The 14,618-nt window shown below is 40.6% G+C and overlaps 3 protein-coding genes across 3 annotated transcripts; 2 read left to right on the forward strand and 1 right to left on the reverse strand.

Annotated features, from left to right (window-relative positions):
- The first annotated feature begins 367 nt into the window (after positions 1-367).
- LOC138623356 (cytochrome P450 2K1-like) lies at positions 368-5,536 on the forward strand. The gene is made up of 9 exons (XM_069702836.1): positions 368-791; positions 896-1,058; positions 1,152-1,301; positions 1,957-2,117; positions 3,254-3,433; positions 3,527-3,668; positions 4,131-4,315; positions 4,439-4,580; positions 5,046-5,536. Exons 1-9 carry the CDS (start codon positions 585-587, stop codon positions 5,231-5,233), a joined length of 1,518 nt encoding a protein of 505 aa, XP_069558937.1. The 5' UTR covers positions 368-584; the 3' UTR covers positions 5,234-5,536.
- Positions 5,537-7,332: 1,796 nt separating this feature from the next.
- LOC138623357 (uncharacterized) lies at positions 7,333-11,282 on the reverse strand. Its single transcript, XM_069702837.1, has 4 exons — positions 11,156-11,282; positions 9,560-10,245; positions 9,311-9,424; positions 7,333-8,633 (listed from the first exon to the last, which is right to left on the reverse strand). The coding sequence occupies exons 2-4, from the start codon at positions 10,199-10,201 to the stop codon at positions 7,689-7,691; spliced, it is 1,701 nt and encodes a 566-aa protein (XP_069558938.1). The 5' UTR covers positions 10,202-10,245; positions 11,156-11,282; the 3' UTR covers positions 7,333-7,688.
- An 85-nt stretch (positions 11,283-11,367) lies between these two features.
- Positions 11,368-14,574, forward strand: LOC138623366 (RNA-binding protein with serine-rich domain 1-like). The gene is made up of 7 exons (XM_069702848.1): positions 11,368-11,469; positions 12,355-12,498; positions 12,621-12,800; positions 12,915-13,020; positions 13,306-13,459; positions 13,566-13,707; positions 13,840-14,574. Coding segments are annotated over exons 1-7 (834 nt in total). The 5' UTR covers positions 11,368-11,467; the 3' UTR covers positions 13,946-14,574.
- The last annotated feature ends 44 nt before the right edge of the window (positions 14,575-14,618 follow it).

The raw sequence follows: 14,618 nt of genomic DNA on the forward strand, positions 1-14,618 counted from the left end.
CTCCTCCACCTGGGATTCCCGAGGATGAACTGGATCTGACGCCATCTGTGGGCTTCACCCGCCCTCCTTCACCGCATCAGCTGTGTGGTTTCAACTGCCAATGAGTGAGAGACCTTGAGCATGATAATGCACACCTGTACTCATAGCATAAATATTGTTTTACTCACCTTCATACAGGTCATTATATGGTGAGCAGCGCCAATCATTGACACCATGCTTTGAACACATGACGGCTCATGTAGAGCAACCAGCTTTTTTTTTTTTATTGTACTAACAAGGCAAAATGGTTGCTGGTGCAGACGGGCCCTGAGAAGACCTAAAATACAATTGCACATTGTTCTGCAGCAGAACATTGAATCCTGATATCCCACAGAAACAGGCTCACATTTTAATCTGCAAGTAGTTGTTACTGGAAGACCAACTGCACACTGTCCAAACAAGTTGTACTTGTTCTTACTCTAACAACAGCAGCACAGAGGGGCGGGCTCATAATAAACTGGGTGTATATTCCATGGTGATCATTACTCAGGTATAAACAGTCTTGTTGCAGGTTATTCAGAGGAGCTCTATCAACAACCGAGCAAATGATTTATTTGGAGTATTTTCTTTCCTCTTTTTTGTCCAGTCCAGCCACTGCGCTGGGAACTGTTCTTGTCCTGCTTTTCTTTTATATTGTCTTCAGCAGTTTCACCTCTGATGATAAGAGAGAACCCCCAGGACCCAGGCCTCTGCTGTTGCTTGGAAACCTGTTGCAACTTGATCTCAAGAGACCCTACAACACCCTGTGTGAGGTGAGGGATTAATAATTTAAAACAACCCTTGAAACAACATTTCAGTTTGACTTTATACTATTTCCTTAATATTTGACAGCATTTTAATAAAAATGTTTTTCCAGCTTTCAAAGAAATATGGGTCTGTATTTACGGTTTACTTTGGAACCAACAAAGTGGTGGTCCTTGCTGGCTACAAGACAGTCAAAGAGGCTCTGGTCACCTATGGAGAAGCTTTTGGTGACCGAGACATCCCCCCTATATTTCAGGATTTAAATCGAGGCCATGGTATGGCCTTCCTTTATAACATTTTTTATTATTTTTTTGTCATTCTAGCACAAGAAAATAGAGAATAGTAAACGTAAATCGCATGTTTCACAGGAGTTCTGTTTACAAATGGAGAACGGTGGAAAGAGATGAGACGTTTTGCCATCACTACCCTCAGAGACTTTGGGATGGGCAAAAGAATTGCTGAGGTTAAAATCCTGGAGGAGTGTGAACAACTGATTCAAATGTTTGAAGAGCATGGAGGTATGATGTTAATACTGTGTAGAATAGAATATTTTTTTCCAATCCACCCTACAAAGAGAGTGCAGGGTCACAGCTGTTGTTCAGTTGTTCATATTAGTCCAGTCTGCTTGATTCGTTGAACCTCTACTTGACTGAGGTTTATGCAGTGTCATTCTGTTTTCAAAAAGAGTAACAAATCACCTTCTGTATGCTAGTAAATGTTATGTATTCATGAGAACACGTGACATAAATGTGATATTTTTGCCCTGTTAAATTGTAAACTATAGCTCTAAAGTCCTTACACCAGTAAAAAAAAAATTAACAGGATTAAAAGCATGAGCAGTTGTGCTAATGTTTATTCCAATTCATTAAAAAAAAAAAAGTCTCATTTACAGTCTCGTTAATAAGTTATTGAGTTTGTCTCAAAAACTTCAATTCAGATGAGTCTTATCAGTTAACTAAGGGCACAATGAACTGTTAGACGAGCAAATAGGCCATCACAACAATAAAAGCTAGTTATATAAGATACAGGCCGTAAAATAGAAAATTAAAGAGAATGAAACAAAACACTTCATACTGTGTATGAAAATAAGTGTAGAATTAAAAGTGTAAACAACAGTATTGCACATGAGTATGTAGCCGTCCTGGTTCATTATTTCTCACTGTCATTTTTTAGGTAAACCCTTTGATACAACACGTCTGCTGAATTACACAACATCCAATGTTATTTCCTCTATTGTGTATGGAAGCCGATTTGAATACACTGACCCTCGATTTACAAACATGGTGAATCGAGTCAATGATTCAATACGCATTGCAGGTTCTGCATCTATCCAGGTGAGTTTAATGTTTACTTCTTGACTTGATTCTGATTTAAAATAAATGACACAAAAGATCGTTTTGGGTAATCAATGACAACTAACACATTTGTATCTGTGAGTGTGGGATTTAGCACAAAAGTAAAGCTGTTATGCAGAATGCTAAACAACATTGAATTCCTGTTGGGGCAGTAGATTCAATTCATCACTGTATTGCAACAAAAAGCTAACTATTTTCTGAAAGCCTTTCCACAAGATTTTGACTTTTGTTGACCTAAATGTGGAGGATGTAGTTTGTCATTAACTTAAGCAAAGAAAAATCCTTAATAAGGTAAATGTGTCAGTAAAGACATGCATCTTATTTGCACTGAGAGTAACTTTGTGTGGCAAAACAGAGCATCATGGGAATTAAAACCACAGGTATTTAGTGATAGAAAAATAATCATTTACCTGTTACAAATGAATGATACAAATGATGTCAAACTACCACCCAGTTTCCAAAAAAGTTGGGACACTGTTTGAAAAATAAATACAAACAAATTGATTTTCAAATCATATAAACTCATTATAAGCTGAAAAATACAATACAGACAACATACCAAATCTTAAAATTGAGAAATTGTATTATAAAATTACAATTATATTTTAAATATATGCTTATTTGGAATTTTAAGCCAGCAACACATTTCAAAAATGTTCAGACAGGGACATCTTTACCACTGTGTTGCATCACCTCTTCTTTTAACAAAAGCATGTGGCCAATTAACCTAGTTAGTTGTGATATATTTGAGAACTTTTCCAGTCTTTTGTTGCCCCTGTCCAAACATTTTGTTGCTGGCCTCAAATTTGAAATGAGCATATATTATTCATAAAACAATAACATTTCTCAGTTACAGCATTTGACATGTTGTCTTTCTTCTATCATCAATTAAATATCAGTTTACACGATTTGGAAGGTATAGCATTTTGTTCTTTTTTTTTTTACATTTTACGCAACTCTCAACTTATCCTTTATAAAAGTTCTAGTTTGTGATTCATTCTGTGACATACAAGGAAAAGCTTAAATTAAATATTCATTCAATTTTACATCTTTGAAGTCAATCCACTTGATGAAAATTTTGTGTTTGATTTTTTTTTTAAACTTTTATTTCACAGCTTTACAACATGTTTCCCAGGCTGGTCAATTGGATAAAAAACCGGCAGGTGATGCTAAAACATCTTGAGAATACCATCAGAGATGTGAAGGATTTAATCAAGCATCTGAAGGAGACACTGAACCCTCACGTATGCAGAGGGCTTGTGGATTGTTTTCTAATTCGGAAACAGAAAGATGAGGTGAGATGACATGTTTTGCAGTTGCTGTTTTGTTTTTGTAAAAGAACATCATTGTTTTCAACGTCTGTTTTAAGTAAATGTTCTTTCTCTTAGGACTCTTGTGTTAAGGACACTCACTACATTGAGGAGAACTTGATGTTCACAGTGACCAACTTGTTTTCTGCTGGCACTGATACCACAGCAACGACACTGAGATGGGGTTTGCTGCTTATGGCCAAATATCCACATATACAAGGTGAAGAGTCAGAGATGAGGCTTGTGAATCATTTCTCATATAGGTGTGCGTTTATATTTTTAGCTGATGTTTTAATCATTGGCACCTAATCTTGAAACTAATTAAGATTTGATGGATTTGAAGGTGTAATGCATGGGGGAAAGTCTATATTTCCTGTGTAAGTCAAAAAAAAAATGCAATCTTTATGTGTCGTGCTGGTTTATGACTAAATACAGAAAAAAAAAAAAAAAAGATTCCCATCCACATTAGCTTTGCCTTATCTTTAATGTTAATTAGCAAATGAAGTTGTCTTAAAATAGGTAACATGGTCAACATTATACCTGCTTAACATCAGCACGTGAGCTTTGTTACAGAGAGCATGCAGTACAGCTGTGCAGAGCTGCTAACATGTACAAGTAGACACTTGTTTCTGTCAGAGTTAATGCAGGGAAAGGTTATTGATTTCCTACGTTGTGTCTGCAGACAAGGTTCAGGAGGAGCTGAACACTGTGATAGGAAGCCATCAGGTCTGCGTAAATGACAGAAAGAACCTACCGTACACCGATGCTGTCATTCATGAGATACAGAGACGGGCAAATATTGTCCCCATGTCTCTTCCCCACAAGACCAGCCGAGACGTCACCTTCCAGGGTTACTTCATCAAAAAGGTCAGCTGCGCTTTCACTATCTATCCAGAAAACAATATCTTTTGAAAATGTTTATTCCCCTCCGACAACCTGAAAAAGTTTTCATTTTTACTTGTTGGATCTGCTCTCTTTTTTTGCCGACAGGGCACTATTGTGTTTCCTCTTCTTACCTCTGTCCTGTATGATGAGAGTGAATGGGAGAGCCCACACATGTTCAACCCTTCTCACTTCCTGGATAAGGATGGACAATTTATCAAAAGAGATGCCTTCATGCCCTTTTCTGCAGGTGAAACAGCTTTTTCAGGTTTTTGTTACAGTTCTGTGTGTTTTTTTTTTTATATATATACCTGGCGCAGCACAAGTGCAAATCCAGGCGCAATGATATTTTGTGGAAAACGTGGGAAAAAGCCACTTGTGCTGATTTGCAACTTTCGTAGACCAAAGAAAGCAGCTCCATACGACACTTCTGTTAACTACAGCTATAGATAGAGTGGACATATGTACAGCGGAACAATAACAACTGAAGTTAACTCAGTCAAGTCAAAGTTAATTGATATTTTCCTGAATACACCTAACACTTTTTAGTAAATTCTGTCAAAGTCTTCACTACACATAAATAAATGCAAACTGCAATTTGACTGGTTGCTGGAGGCATATGACCGTGAGGAGATAGTTTTAGTTCTTTGTAGATTAGAGATTACACTTGCAGATAAAATTGATTTTAAATGCTTGGAACTCCTTTTTCTTGCAGGTCGCAGAGTTTGTCTCGGGGAGAGTCTGGCTAAGATGGAGCTCTTCCTTTTCTTCGTTTCCCTCCTTCAGCGCTTTCGTTTCAGTCCTCCACCTGGAATTTCTGAGGATGAACTGGATCTGACACCAGCTGTGGGCTTCACCCTCTGTCCTTCACCTCATGAGCTGTGTGCTGTCAGTCGCCAATAAGGAAGAGAGCTGGAGAATGATAATGCACACCTGTGCTTGTTGCATAAATATGTTTTTACCCTCACAAAGGCTGTTACATACTGAGCAGCCCCAATCATTGGCACCTGTATCAATTAACAATAAACAATAAACTAATTATATAAACTTTCATTTTGGTCATTTGGGGTGTATATTGTGTCAAAATATGTGATAACTATAAAATCCCACACATACTCTGACACAAAAAGTATTACAAAAGATTTAAAAATACACAGAATATATTTAAACTGATGATGACTTTGTCATTTGACAACATTTTCTCTCATCACTTGAGTGTCAGCGTGCTTCTTCACTCGTGTTCATGCTGAACTTCACAAAATACAAAAAACCTCAAGTGCAAAAAAGAATAAATCTGTAAAAAAAAAATAAAAAGTTTAGTTGGCCGATTATACCGATGTAAATATGAATCAAAATCTAAAGTACTGCTGCTTTGAAAGTAGCAGTACTTTAAACAGTGACTGGACTGTGAGTGAAGAAGACAATTTTTTTTATATATAATTAAAGGAAATTAAGAGAATTAATAGTATTTCCTTAATATATTTATTGCTAAAAAAAAAAAAAAGGCAATAATACTCGCTCTAAAACCTGAATTGAATGCTAAAATACCAAATAGTAAAAGCTTCCAGTCAAATATAAATGTACAGAAATCTTACAAAGGATTTAAGAATACACAGAATATATTTAAACTGATGATGACTTTGTCTTTTGATAACATTTTCTCTCAATCATTTGACTGTCTAAAGTGGAGTGAATTAGTCACCTTTAACTGCATTGTTTAAGTAAAAAAGTCATAAAAGAGAAGATTTGTAGAAGAGTAGCCAGGATGTTATGCTAAAATATATAATTCTGCAACCAAACGTTAACTTTCAAACTGTTGTTTGGCATGTGTCCTTTGCACAGGCTGTTTTATATTAACAATTTTCTGTGTAATGTTCAGACTTTGTACCCTTGTCTAGAAAAAATAAACAAGATTATCTAGGACAATGTACAAAACTGCATAGCCAGTTTTTTTTTTAAATCTCTGTAGGTGTAACCCAGACAGATTTAATTTTTTTTTATTGACAAGGTGCTGAAAAGGGGAATGTTTGCTTAATTAAGGCTGTAACCTGGGCGTGTTTTTACTGCCAACAGGCCTCAGCACAGATATTGTTATACCAAACCAACCAGGCAGATTTTAGTCTGACTGCTGCATCACAGCTTCAGTACAAACCAACATTTACAGCAAACTGTCAGGACAATCTTTAATAGCAGTTCAATATTTCACAACTAATTAACAATGTTTAAAACAAGGCTTCCGTAAACAAGTCAACTGATCCCACCACATGAGGTCTGTTCAGCCTGATGCAATCAGCTAGCATCTAAAGTGGCTGGATAAAAGGAAAAGGGCAAGAGGACAAAGAGACAAATTGCAGACGAAGTTTCCAGCTGACAATCATGTTTGACAATCTTCAGTCGTCTCCTTCAGTCACCTTGTGTTTGGGAGTCATTGTGAGTCTTCTGGTCCTCCACCTTCTTTACTCCAGCTTCAGCTCCAAAGGAAATAGGAGGGAGCCTCCAGGACCCAGACCTCTTCCTCTGCTTGGTAACCTGCTTCAGTTGGATCTCCAGAGACTCGACAAAGCTCTTTTTGATGGGAGAAATGTGTCTGCCATCAACAATACAATTCTGTCCACTATGTGGACCGAAGACTGTTTTACATTTCATATCGAGGATTGCAAGTCTCACATTTACCTTCTTTATTGTTCTTTTCAGCTATCCAAACAATTTGGACCACTGTTCACAGTGTACTTTGGACTAAAGAAGGTGGCTGTCCTGGCAGGTTACAGGACAGTCAAACAAGCTCTGGTAAACCATGCTAATGAGTTTGGAAACAGAGAAGTCCGACCCTTCCACGATTTGTGGAGGAGAGTTTGGCCAGAATGGATACCGTCCTCTTCGTAATCTTGCAAAGCCAATTTAGCATTGATATCTTTATTAGATGAATAATGCCAGTTGTGGCGGAGTTTTTTTTCTCCAAGAAGCATTCTCCACTTCTCTCTTACATTGAAATGGAAACATGCTTTGGATTAAAACCAGGTCTTTATTCATTTTTAAATCGGTTAGCATAGAGGTACAAAAATGAATAGTTCATAATGGCACTAGTGATACAAGATAAATTGATAAAAAAATTAACAAAAAGTGTTTTCACACATGACTGAAAGGTGCCTGCATACAATGTACTCATTGCCTATAGTAAAAACAAATCATAACATTATCTAAGCTTTATAATTTATACTATTGCTGCCTTTTGTATTGACTGAAAATGTACTTTGGGAATAAATTAATTAAAAAAGCTACATCATTTATTCGTAAAAACAAAACAAAAATGCACCCAAGCCCTTATGGTCCCCAAATACTGTGTGGAGTCTGAAACCCTCTAAGGTCCTTCAACTTTGATATTATTGATCTGCTGATCCTGTGAAGAGTGGTTTGAGTTCATCACCGACTGGGTGGGCACACTGCAGTCCTGGAAAGTCCTCCCTGAACAGCTGCTTTGGAAATCAGATGGTTTACTCTCTGCTGCTCTGAAAGGCTGAGGATGAGACTGGCTGTATGTAGAGACGTAAGATTGTGTGTAGGGAGACATGATTGTTGGACTGGTTTGCTGTGTGTATGCGGCTGCGTACGGTTGTGTTTGAGGGGGAGTGTGAGTAAGCGGAAGGTTCTCGGCAGTGCTACATGGTGGAAACCCATTCATGTTTGTCGGGCTCAATTCTGGCAGTTTAAAGTCCTCTACATTTTCTAAACCTTCTATAGAGCTGAAGCTTGGCTGGGTTTGGCTGCAGTGGTTGTATGTGCCTTGGCTAAAAGTGAAAGTATCTTGGCTAAAGGAGGTAGAGGCAGAAGCGGAAGGTGGGGGAGTTTTGTTGTGCTGCTGCTGAACACTGCTACAATGTCCCACTTTGGAGGCAAGGCTCTGCAGAGTACTGAGGATATCCTTCTGGATCTGGGTCTGCTGTGCCTGCTCCGTCTCCAGGCGGCACTGCTGCTCCACAAGCATTTTCACTGCCAGGCCCAAGCTGCGCACTTCAGAGCCCAGGGTCTGAATCTGATCCTGGAAACCACCTCTTCCGCTAGCGTCCTGGACTGCCTGCTGCGGACTCGGATTCCCCTCGCTACGAGTGGCACCCTGACCTCCAGGCGTCTGTAGGCGGATAACAGCAGCCCCAGGAGCAGCGGATGTTGAAGGCGCTGCTGGCCGGTTAGGAAGACGAATCCCAACACGAGGAGGGGGGTGAAGGGAACGGACGGATGGTCCTGGTTTCTGTGCGAGGAAACATCTGGGGTCGCTGACACCTCCAGGCTGACCCTCCATAACAGTCTGCAACATTACAAACATTTAATTAAAATGGTGATTATAGTACAATCATACAAACAAAAATAACAACTATGGAGTCCTAGCATGGCCAGGCTCACAGACTCAGGAGTGAACATACCCAATTGGATTTTGCCTCGGGGTCCACAAATCATCTGGCAGCTCTACGCTATATCGTTGCGAGCTTCACACAGTTTCAGTTATGCCCCGTTTCCACTGCCCCCGTTAGCAGCTTTGCTCTACTGCCTCTCTATCCTCACAGTGGATGGGACATGGTACTATTTTTTGGCATCGCTTCAGTCGAGGTTCCAACCTAGCTGAACAGATACTAAAATGTGCTGTGAAAACACGGCAGACCACTAGTCAGAGAAATGCTTCACTGTGCGACATGGGACTTCTGCTTTTTTTTTTTTTTTTGTATTCACTGGACTACTGAAGTAACAGCAGGCTGGAAATCTACACCGTGCTGGATTGATGAAGACGCAGATGTTCCTTTGGTTCCTGCTGATAAAAGGATCACCCATTGACAAAGTACACCAAGAAGTCGCTGAATTGTCAGGACGAATTATTCCGCAATCATCACCTTTGACTTACATCAACTGTATATGTCTGAGAAAATCCTGACTCTTTACTCAAGGTGAATGAAAAGAGTTTTGGGAATTTGAGGTTTTTGTTGTCCTCACCTTTTCAGTGGTCAGATCATAGGTTTCAGGTGGCTGCGGCATCGCACTCCTCAAATCTGTACCTTGGACACTTGAGTGATCTCTCCTCAACAATGTTGCCATCTGGTGAAATGACTGTTGACAAACAGCGTATGCGGGTTAAGACTGACAAAAAGTATTAGCATACCAACTGACTTTCAAATGACACGGCTTTTGTGCAGTTAAACAGTAAGATTATGACAACAAGTGAATTTATATTGAGGAAGATACCCTTATCCTGTGTGACCATGCTTTATCCAGTAGTCTCTTTCGAGCCGCCAGAATTGAACTGGCAGCTTGAGATGGTGTGATCCTCCTCCTCGTGTATGCTCCGGAGGCCATTTGTGTGGAAAACACAGCACCCGTCTCTGTCCTTGTTACAGTGGACTGGGGAGCACTTTGTGGGCTACGCTGCGCAAGGGATGTGACGCTAACAATCTGGATGTCATTTTCCTCCTTATTGTCCGAGCGTTGCTGTTCTGGCCTGCTGCCTCCACTGGTTTCCCCAGACCCGGAAGAATTTGCACTGGCCTCCGAATTTGTGGAAGTCTGTTTGGCGAAGTCCGCAGCTGCTGCAAAGCCAGTATGGTGAGACGCCTCTCGGAGTAGTTGCTGGAGATTAACGTTACTCCAGCTCTCGCGTACTGCTCCGGACCGAGCCTGCAACTGTGCAGATGATATGCTGCTCCCAGCCTCCACGGGCCTGACCCTCCCTGGGGGCCTCCCCTGGAACTCCCTCAGGAACAGGTAGATGGCCTGCGCAGAAACCTTGATGTTCTCCAACTCCAGCACAGCTTTGATCTTACGAAAACTCAGACCCGCCTTCCGCAGCTCCACCACTCTGTGTTTGGCAACATCATCAAGTCGGCCCATGGTCTCTCACTCCAGAGCAACCTAATAAATTCAGCCGGTAACGTCTAGGAGATTCACAAAATCAAAATACTGTAATTAACATTAGGGCTGGGCAATAAATCTATTTTTCCTTATTGTGATACGAGACTAGAAACGTCTTCGATAATATGGCATGATTGTCTTTTCCTGGTTTTAAAAGGCTCCATTACAGTAAAGTGTTGTAATTTTCTGAACTTGCCAGACTCTTCAAGGTGTTATATTTGCCATTATCCACTTAGTCATTAAATCCACATTAATGATGACTTTTGATCAAAAACCTCATTTTTTTTGTGTGTGTGCGAAGCCACCGATAGTCAACCCTATAATACTGTTGAACTATCGATATCGAGGTAGTTAGTCAAAAATAAATACTAAAATAAAAATATATGTAGTGTGTAAGTGTGTAACACACGGTGCTCCTTCTGTGGTCATCCTCTAGTTCTGAAGCACTGCTGCCACCTTTACAAAAAAAAAAAATAAATAAATATCTGCTCAGTTTCTTGTTGGACTAAAAAGGATGTGATTTTTTTTTTTAATTTTTATTTTTTACAAATATGTTTAATAATGAGTAAAACTTTCTTGCAGCACATTATATCAACAGGCCATCTTGTTGTCAACGTAAATCGGGAAACTTGATTGAAATACTTCCAGTAAATGCTTTAATAGGACAAAGGGCTTTTTTTTTTTTTTTTTTTCCCAAAAACATCGATAACGCCGTTGTTTACAGTAGGATGACGGTGAAAGCCTGCGTGATTGCACTGGAGACATTTCATGCGTAATCACGCGCGGTAATACAATACAATGACTTTACAACGTAAAGAATATTTAATCATTTGCGGCGTTAGGGGGATGCTGCACAGCAGTAACTCCGTTCATCCGTAACTAGCAGATCTTAGCTGAGGAAGCTAAGGCGCCGTTATAAAGTGATCCGCTCACCTTCTCCGCTGGAGGGAAGCCTGCTTCCTGTCCGGTTAAATCACGCCACGCACCGCGAGGAAACGTTTCGTCTTTTGCATAGCTGCGACGCGGTCATTCAAAAAAAAAAACAACAACAACAACAACAAAAAACAACCAAACTTGCATTTGATCGTCAACAACCTAAAAAAATAAAAAATAAGCAAATGAGTTGTAAGTGGCGCTCAGGTGGTCGTAACAACTTCCGCCTCGTCGTCATCACTAAGCGACGCCCCCCCCCCCCCCCCCCTTCAGGCCGCCTGCATCCGAAGCGAAATCACCTCGTTGGGAACAATGTGAGTGTTTTTTTTTGTTGGTTTTTTTTAGCGTTTTATTGGCATGCAGTCGAGTTCACTTGTACTCCAGCATATATTTATTCACGCGTGACAAATTGTGACGTTTCCTAATCGCACGTACGATTGAAGAGGAGACAGATAAGTCGGTGAACGGCAGCCCCCGTGGCTGCTGCCTTGTTTTGAGGGAGTCGGTTGAATAAATTTCAATGGCGGCGGGTTTCTTTCCGCGAGTGCAGCGGTCGGGAGCAAAGTTACCTTTGTTTATGTTTCAGTGATAAGAGCAGTGACATTAAACGACGCTCGCACTTTCACTGAAGCTCGATCATTTCAATGGGAAGGAATTCGCTCCGATTAGTTCAGTGACGCTGCGTTACTTGTGTTTTATTATTTACAGCTTCATGTCAGGGCAGCAAAATAACAAAACGTTTGATCTATTAAGCTGTTGATTTTTTTTTTTTTTTTTCTGATTCCTAAATTATTTGTTTGGTCTTCAGTGTCAGACAATGATACATGTTGACTAGTGTCCCCCCCCCCCCCAAAAAAAACAACAACAAAAAAAACAAAAACAAAACAACAGTCCACATCCAAAAGATGTTCAGTTTGGAGCTTCTTTTAAAAAAAACAATTTACTTAATTTTCTGAAGAAAATCCCGCTTTGAATGTTTGGACTGTTGCTCAGACAAACAGTATGTGGACATTTTTGGGTGTTGCATTTAATCATTTAATTTCCTTTTTTTTTTTTTTTTTTGGACATAAACTAAATGGTTAATCCAAAAAAAAAAAAAGAAAGTTGTACTTAAAATGAATACAAATCTCAACTAGCAGGGTCACACCATTCGCTGTCTAAATGCAGTCGAAGTAACGGTAACGTTCTACTGACTTAAGGGCACCATCACCGACGAAGCGCAAAGAGGAGGAAAAAACTAAAGACAGAGGCAAAGAAAAGACTGGCGCCAAGGAAGGAGACAAGGAGAGAGGACGGGAGAAAGTAAGGAAACGTCGCAGCGCTTCCACTGGCAGCAGCAGCAGGTATGCTTTCAAAGTCATTTTGAGGAGATTATTTATATTAATTTTGGACATTACAATTTTTCCTAAATGCGCATTTCCGTACACTTTATTTATTTTTTTCTATTTTTTTTTTAAATGTCCAGATCAAGCTCTTCTTCAAGCAGCAGCTCTGGTTCTAGCTCAGGCTCCTCAAGTGGATCCAGCTCGTCTGGTTCCAGCCGCTCCGGCTCTTCGAGCTCTCGATCCTCCTCCTCTTCCAGCTCTTCGGGCTCTCCCAGCCCCAGCCGCAGACGCCATGACAACCGTCGCCGCTCCCCCTCAGCGTAAGCGCCATCATCTAATACAACCACGTATATATATATATACACTGCAATGCTTTGTATTGTTATATGTTTAAGAACTGAATTGTTTTAAGTGTTGTGTTTGTGATTCTGCAGCTCCAAAACACAGAAGAGGGGAGACGACAAGGAACGTAGGAAAAGAAGCCCAAGCCCCAAACCCACTAAAGTCCACTTAGGGCGACTGACCAGGAATGTAACCAAGGTTAGTTGAGAAAACACGAGTATGATTGAATGTGATTTAAGATTATGGCACCATCTCAGAAATACAATATTATGCGTGTTCATAATCTACTGGACTATTGTGGAATCATCGAACGTGAGCGATACAAAAAAAAGAATGAGATGATGCCATTTTATTTATTAAATATGTTTTTGGTCCAGTCAGCAGACTATTGAATTGGTTATGAATTTAGATAAAGTTTTCCTCCACAGACAAACAGGTTTTGCATTGTGTGTCTGTAATTTCCTGCTATGTATTGTTTAAAAGGATCACATCCAAGAGATCTTCTCTACTTATGGGAAAATCAAAATGGTTGACCTGCCAATGGATCGGATCCACCCACACCTGCCCAGGGGCCACGCTTATGTGGAGTTCGAGACCCCCGACGAGGCCCAGAAGGCCCTTAAACACATGGATGGAGGTAAGGGAACATGTTCACGTCAATGCCTCAGTCCCGCTGGATCAGCCTGGGCAGCCTCTTACGTCGGGAATGTCGATTGACTTTCTGTGATGACGACCTTTAATAGGTCAGATTGACGGACAGGAGATCACTGCATCTGCCGTGCTGACTCAGCGAGTCCGTCCTCCACCTCGTAGACCGTCGCCCCCCCGCAGAATGCCCCCACCACCACCTATGTGGCGTCGCAGCCCACCACGCATGAGGAGAAGGTATTATGAGTAATTTAACCAGTAACTGTTTTGCGTATTTTTTTTTTTTTGTTCTTTGGTTCAGACCATCAAGTCTACTCTTCCCTGATGCCTTCCCATCACATTTGTATTCCTCTTTGTGCGTCTTTGCAGGTCCCGCTCCCCAAGGAGGCGGTCGCCAGCACGTCGCCGCTCTCGCTCCAGATCTCCTGGTCGTAGGCGTCACCGCTCTCGTTCCAGCTCCAACTCCTCCAGATAGAACGGTTTCCTACCGCCACAAACCGTGTGATCTCTTAGATTCTCTGACACCAGATCAGCCGCAGCTTCCGCTTTCCTGAAATCTGCAGAAATAAGATCGTCTGCATTGTCGTCAACATGACATCTGTGGACAGCAGAAGTTCTTTTTTTTGTGAAAAATCCCCGCCCCGCCCCCAATTCTGTCCTAAATTGATTCTGAAATGTTGGTGCAGTATTTATGTTGTTTCAAGTTGAGTTTGGACTTTAGTAAGATTCACCCATGTTTTGTTTTAAATTGTGACTTCTTTTTACCATGTGTTGAATTTTTAGACATTTTGAAAAAAATAAAAATGCAGAAACCTCAACATAATGAAAGCCCCTCGATGCTAATCTTGATCTAGCACCTGCAAATTAAGGTTTTTATTATTAAGGGAGAAAAAAAAAGTCCAAACCCACATGGGCCCGTATGAAAAAGTGTCTGCCCCCTAAACCTAATAACCGGTTGGGCCACCCTTAGCAGCAACAACTGCAATCAAACGTTTGCGATAACTTGCAATGAGTCTTTTACAGCGCTGTGGAGGAATGTTGGCCCCCTCATCTTTGCAGAGTTTTTGTAATTCAGCCACATTGGAGGGTTTTCAAGCACCGACCGCCTTTTTAAGGTCGTGCCACAGCATCTCAATAGGATTCAGGTC

Source organism: Brachyistius frenatus, unplaced genomic scaffold (genome assembly GCF_029030835.1).
Source record: "Brachyistius frenatus isolate BFR_SWC_R1_liver_20210118 unplaced genomic scaffold, ASM2903083v1 Contig_43, whole genome shotgun sequence".
Taxonomy (NCBI): Eukaryota; Metazoa; Chordata; class Actinopteri; family Embiotocidae; genus Brachyistius; species Brachyistius frenatus.

Coding starts and splice junctions, on each gene's coding strand:
- LOC138623357 (XM_069702837.1), bottom strand. CDS start 10,201: ATGGGCCGACTTGATGATGTTGCCAAACACAGAGTGGTGGAGCTGCGG. Junction 9,425..9,559: donor CATGGTCACACAGGATAAGG/GTATCTTCCTCA, acceptor GTTTGTCAACAG/TCATTTCACCAGATGGCAAC. Junction 8,634..9,310: donor ATGATCTGACCACTGAAAAG/GTGAGGACAACA, acceptor GTAATGTTGCAG/ACTGTTATGGAGGGTCAGCC.
- LOC138623366 (XM_069702848.1), top strand. Junction 13,460..13,565: donor CCTTAAACACATGGATGGAG/GTAAGGGAACAT, acceptor GACCTTTAATAG/GTCAGATTGACGGACAGGAG. Junction 13,708..13,839: donor CCACCACGCATGAGGAGAAG/GTATTATGAGTA, acceptor GCGTCTTTGCAG/GTCCCGCTCCCCAAGGAGGC.
- LOC138623356 (XM_069702836.1), top strand. CDS start 585: ATGATTTATTTGGAGTATTTTCTTTCCTCTTTTTTGTCCAGTCCAGCC. Junction 792..895: donor CCTACAACACCCTGTGTGAG/GTGAGGGATTAA, acceptor ATGTTTTTCCAG/CTTTCAAAGAAATATGGGTC. Junction 3,669..4,130: donor CAAATATCCACATATACAAG/GTGAAGAGTCAG, acceptor TTGTGTCTGCAG/ACAAGGTTCAGGAGGAGCTG.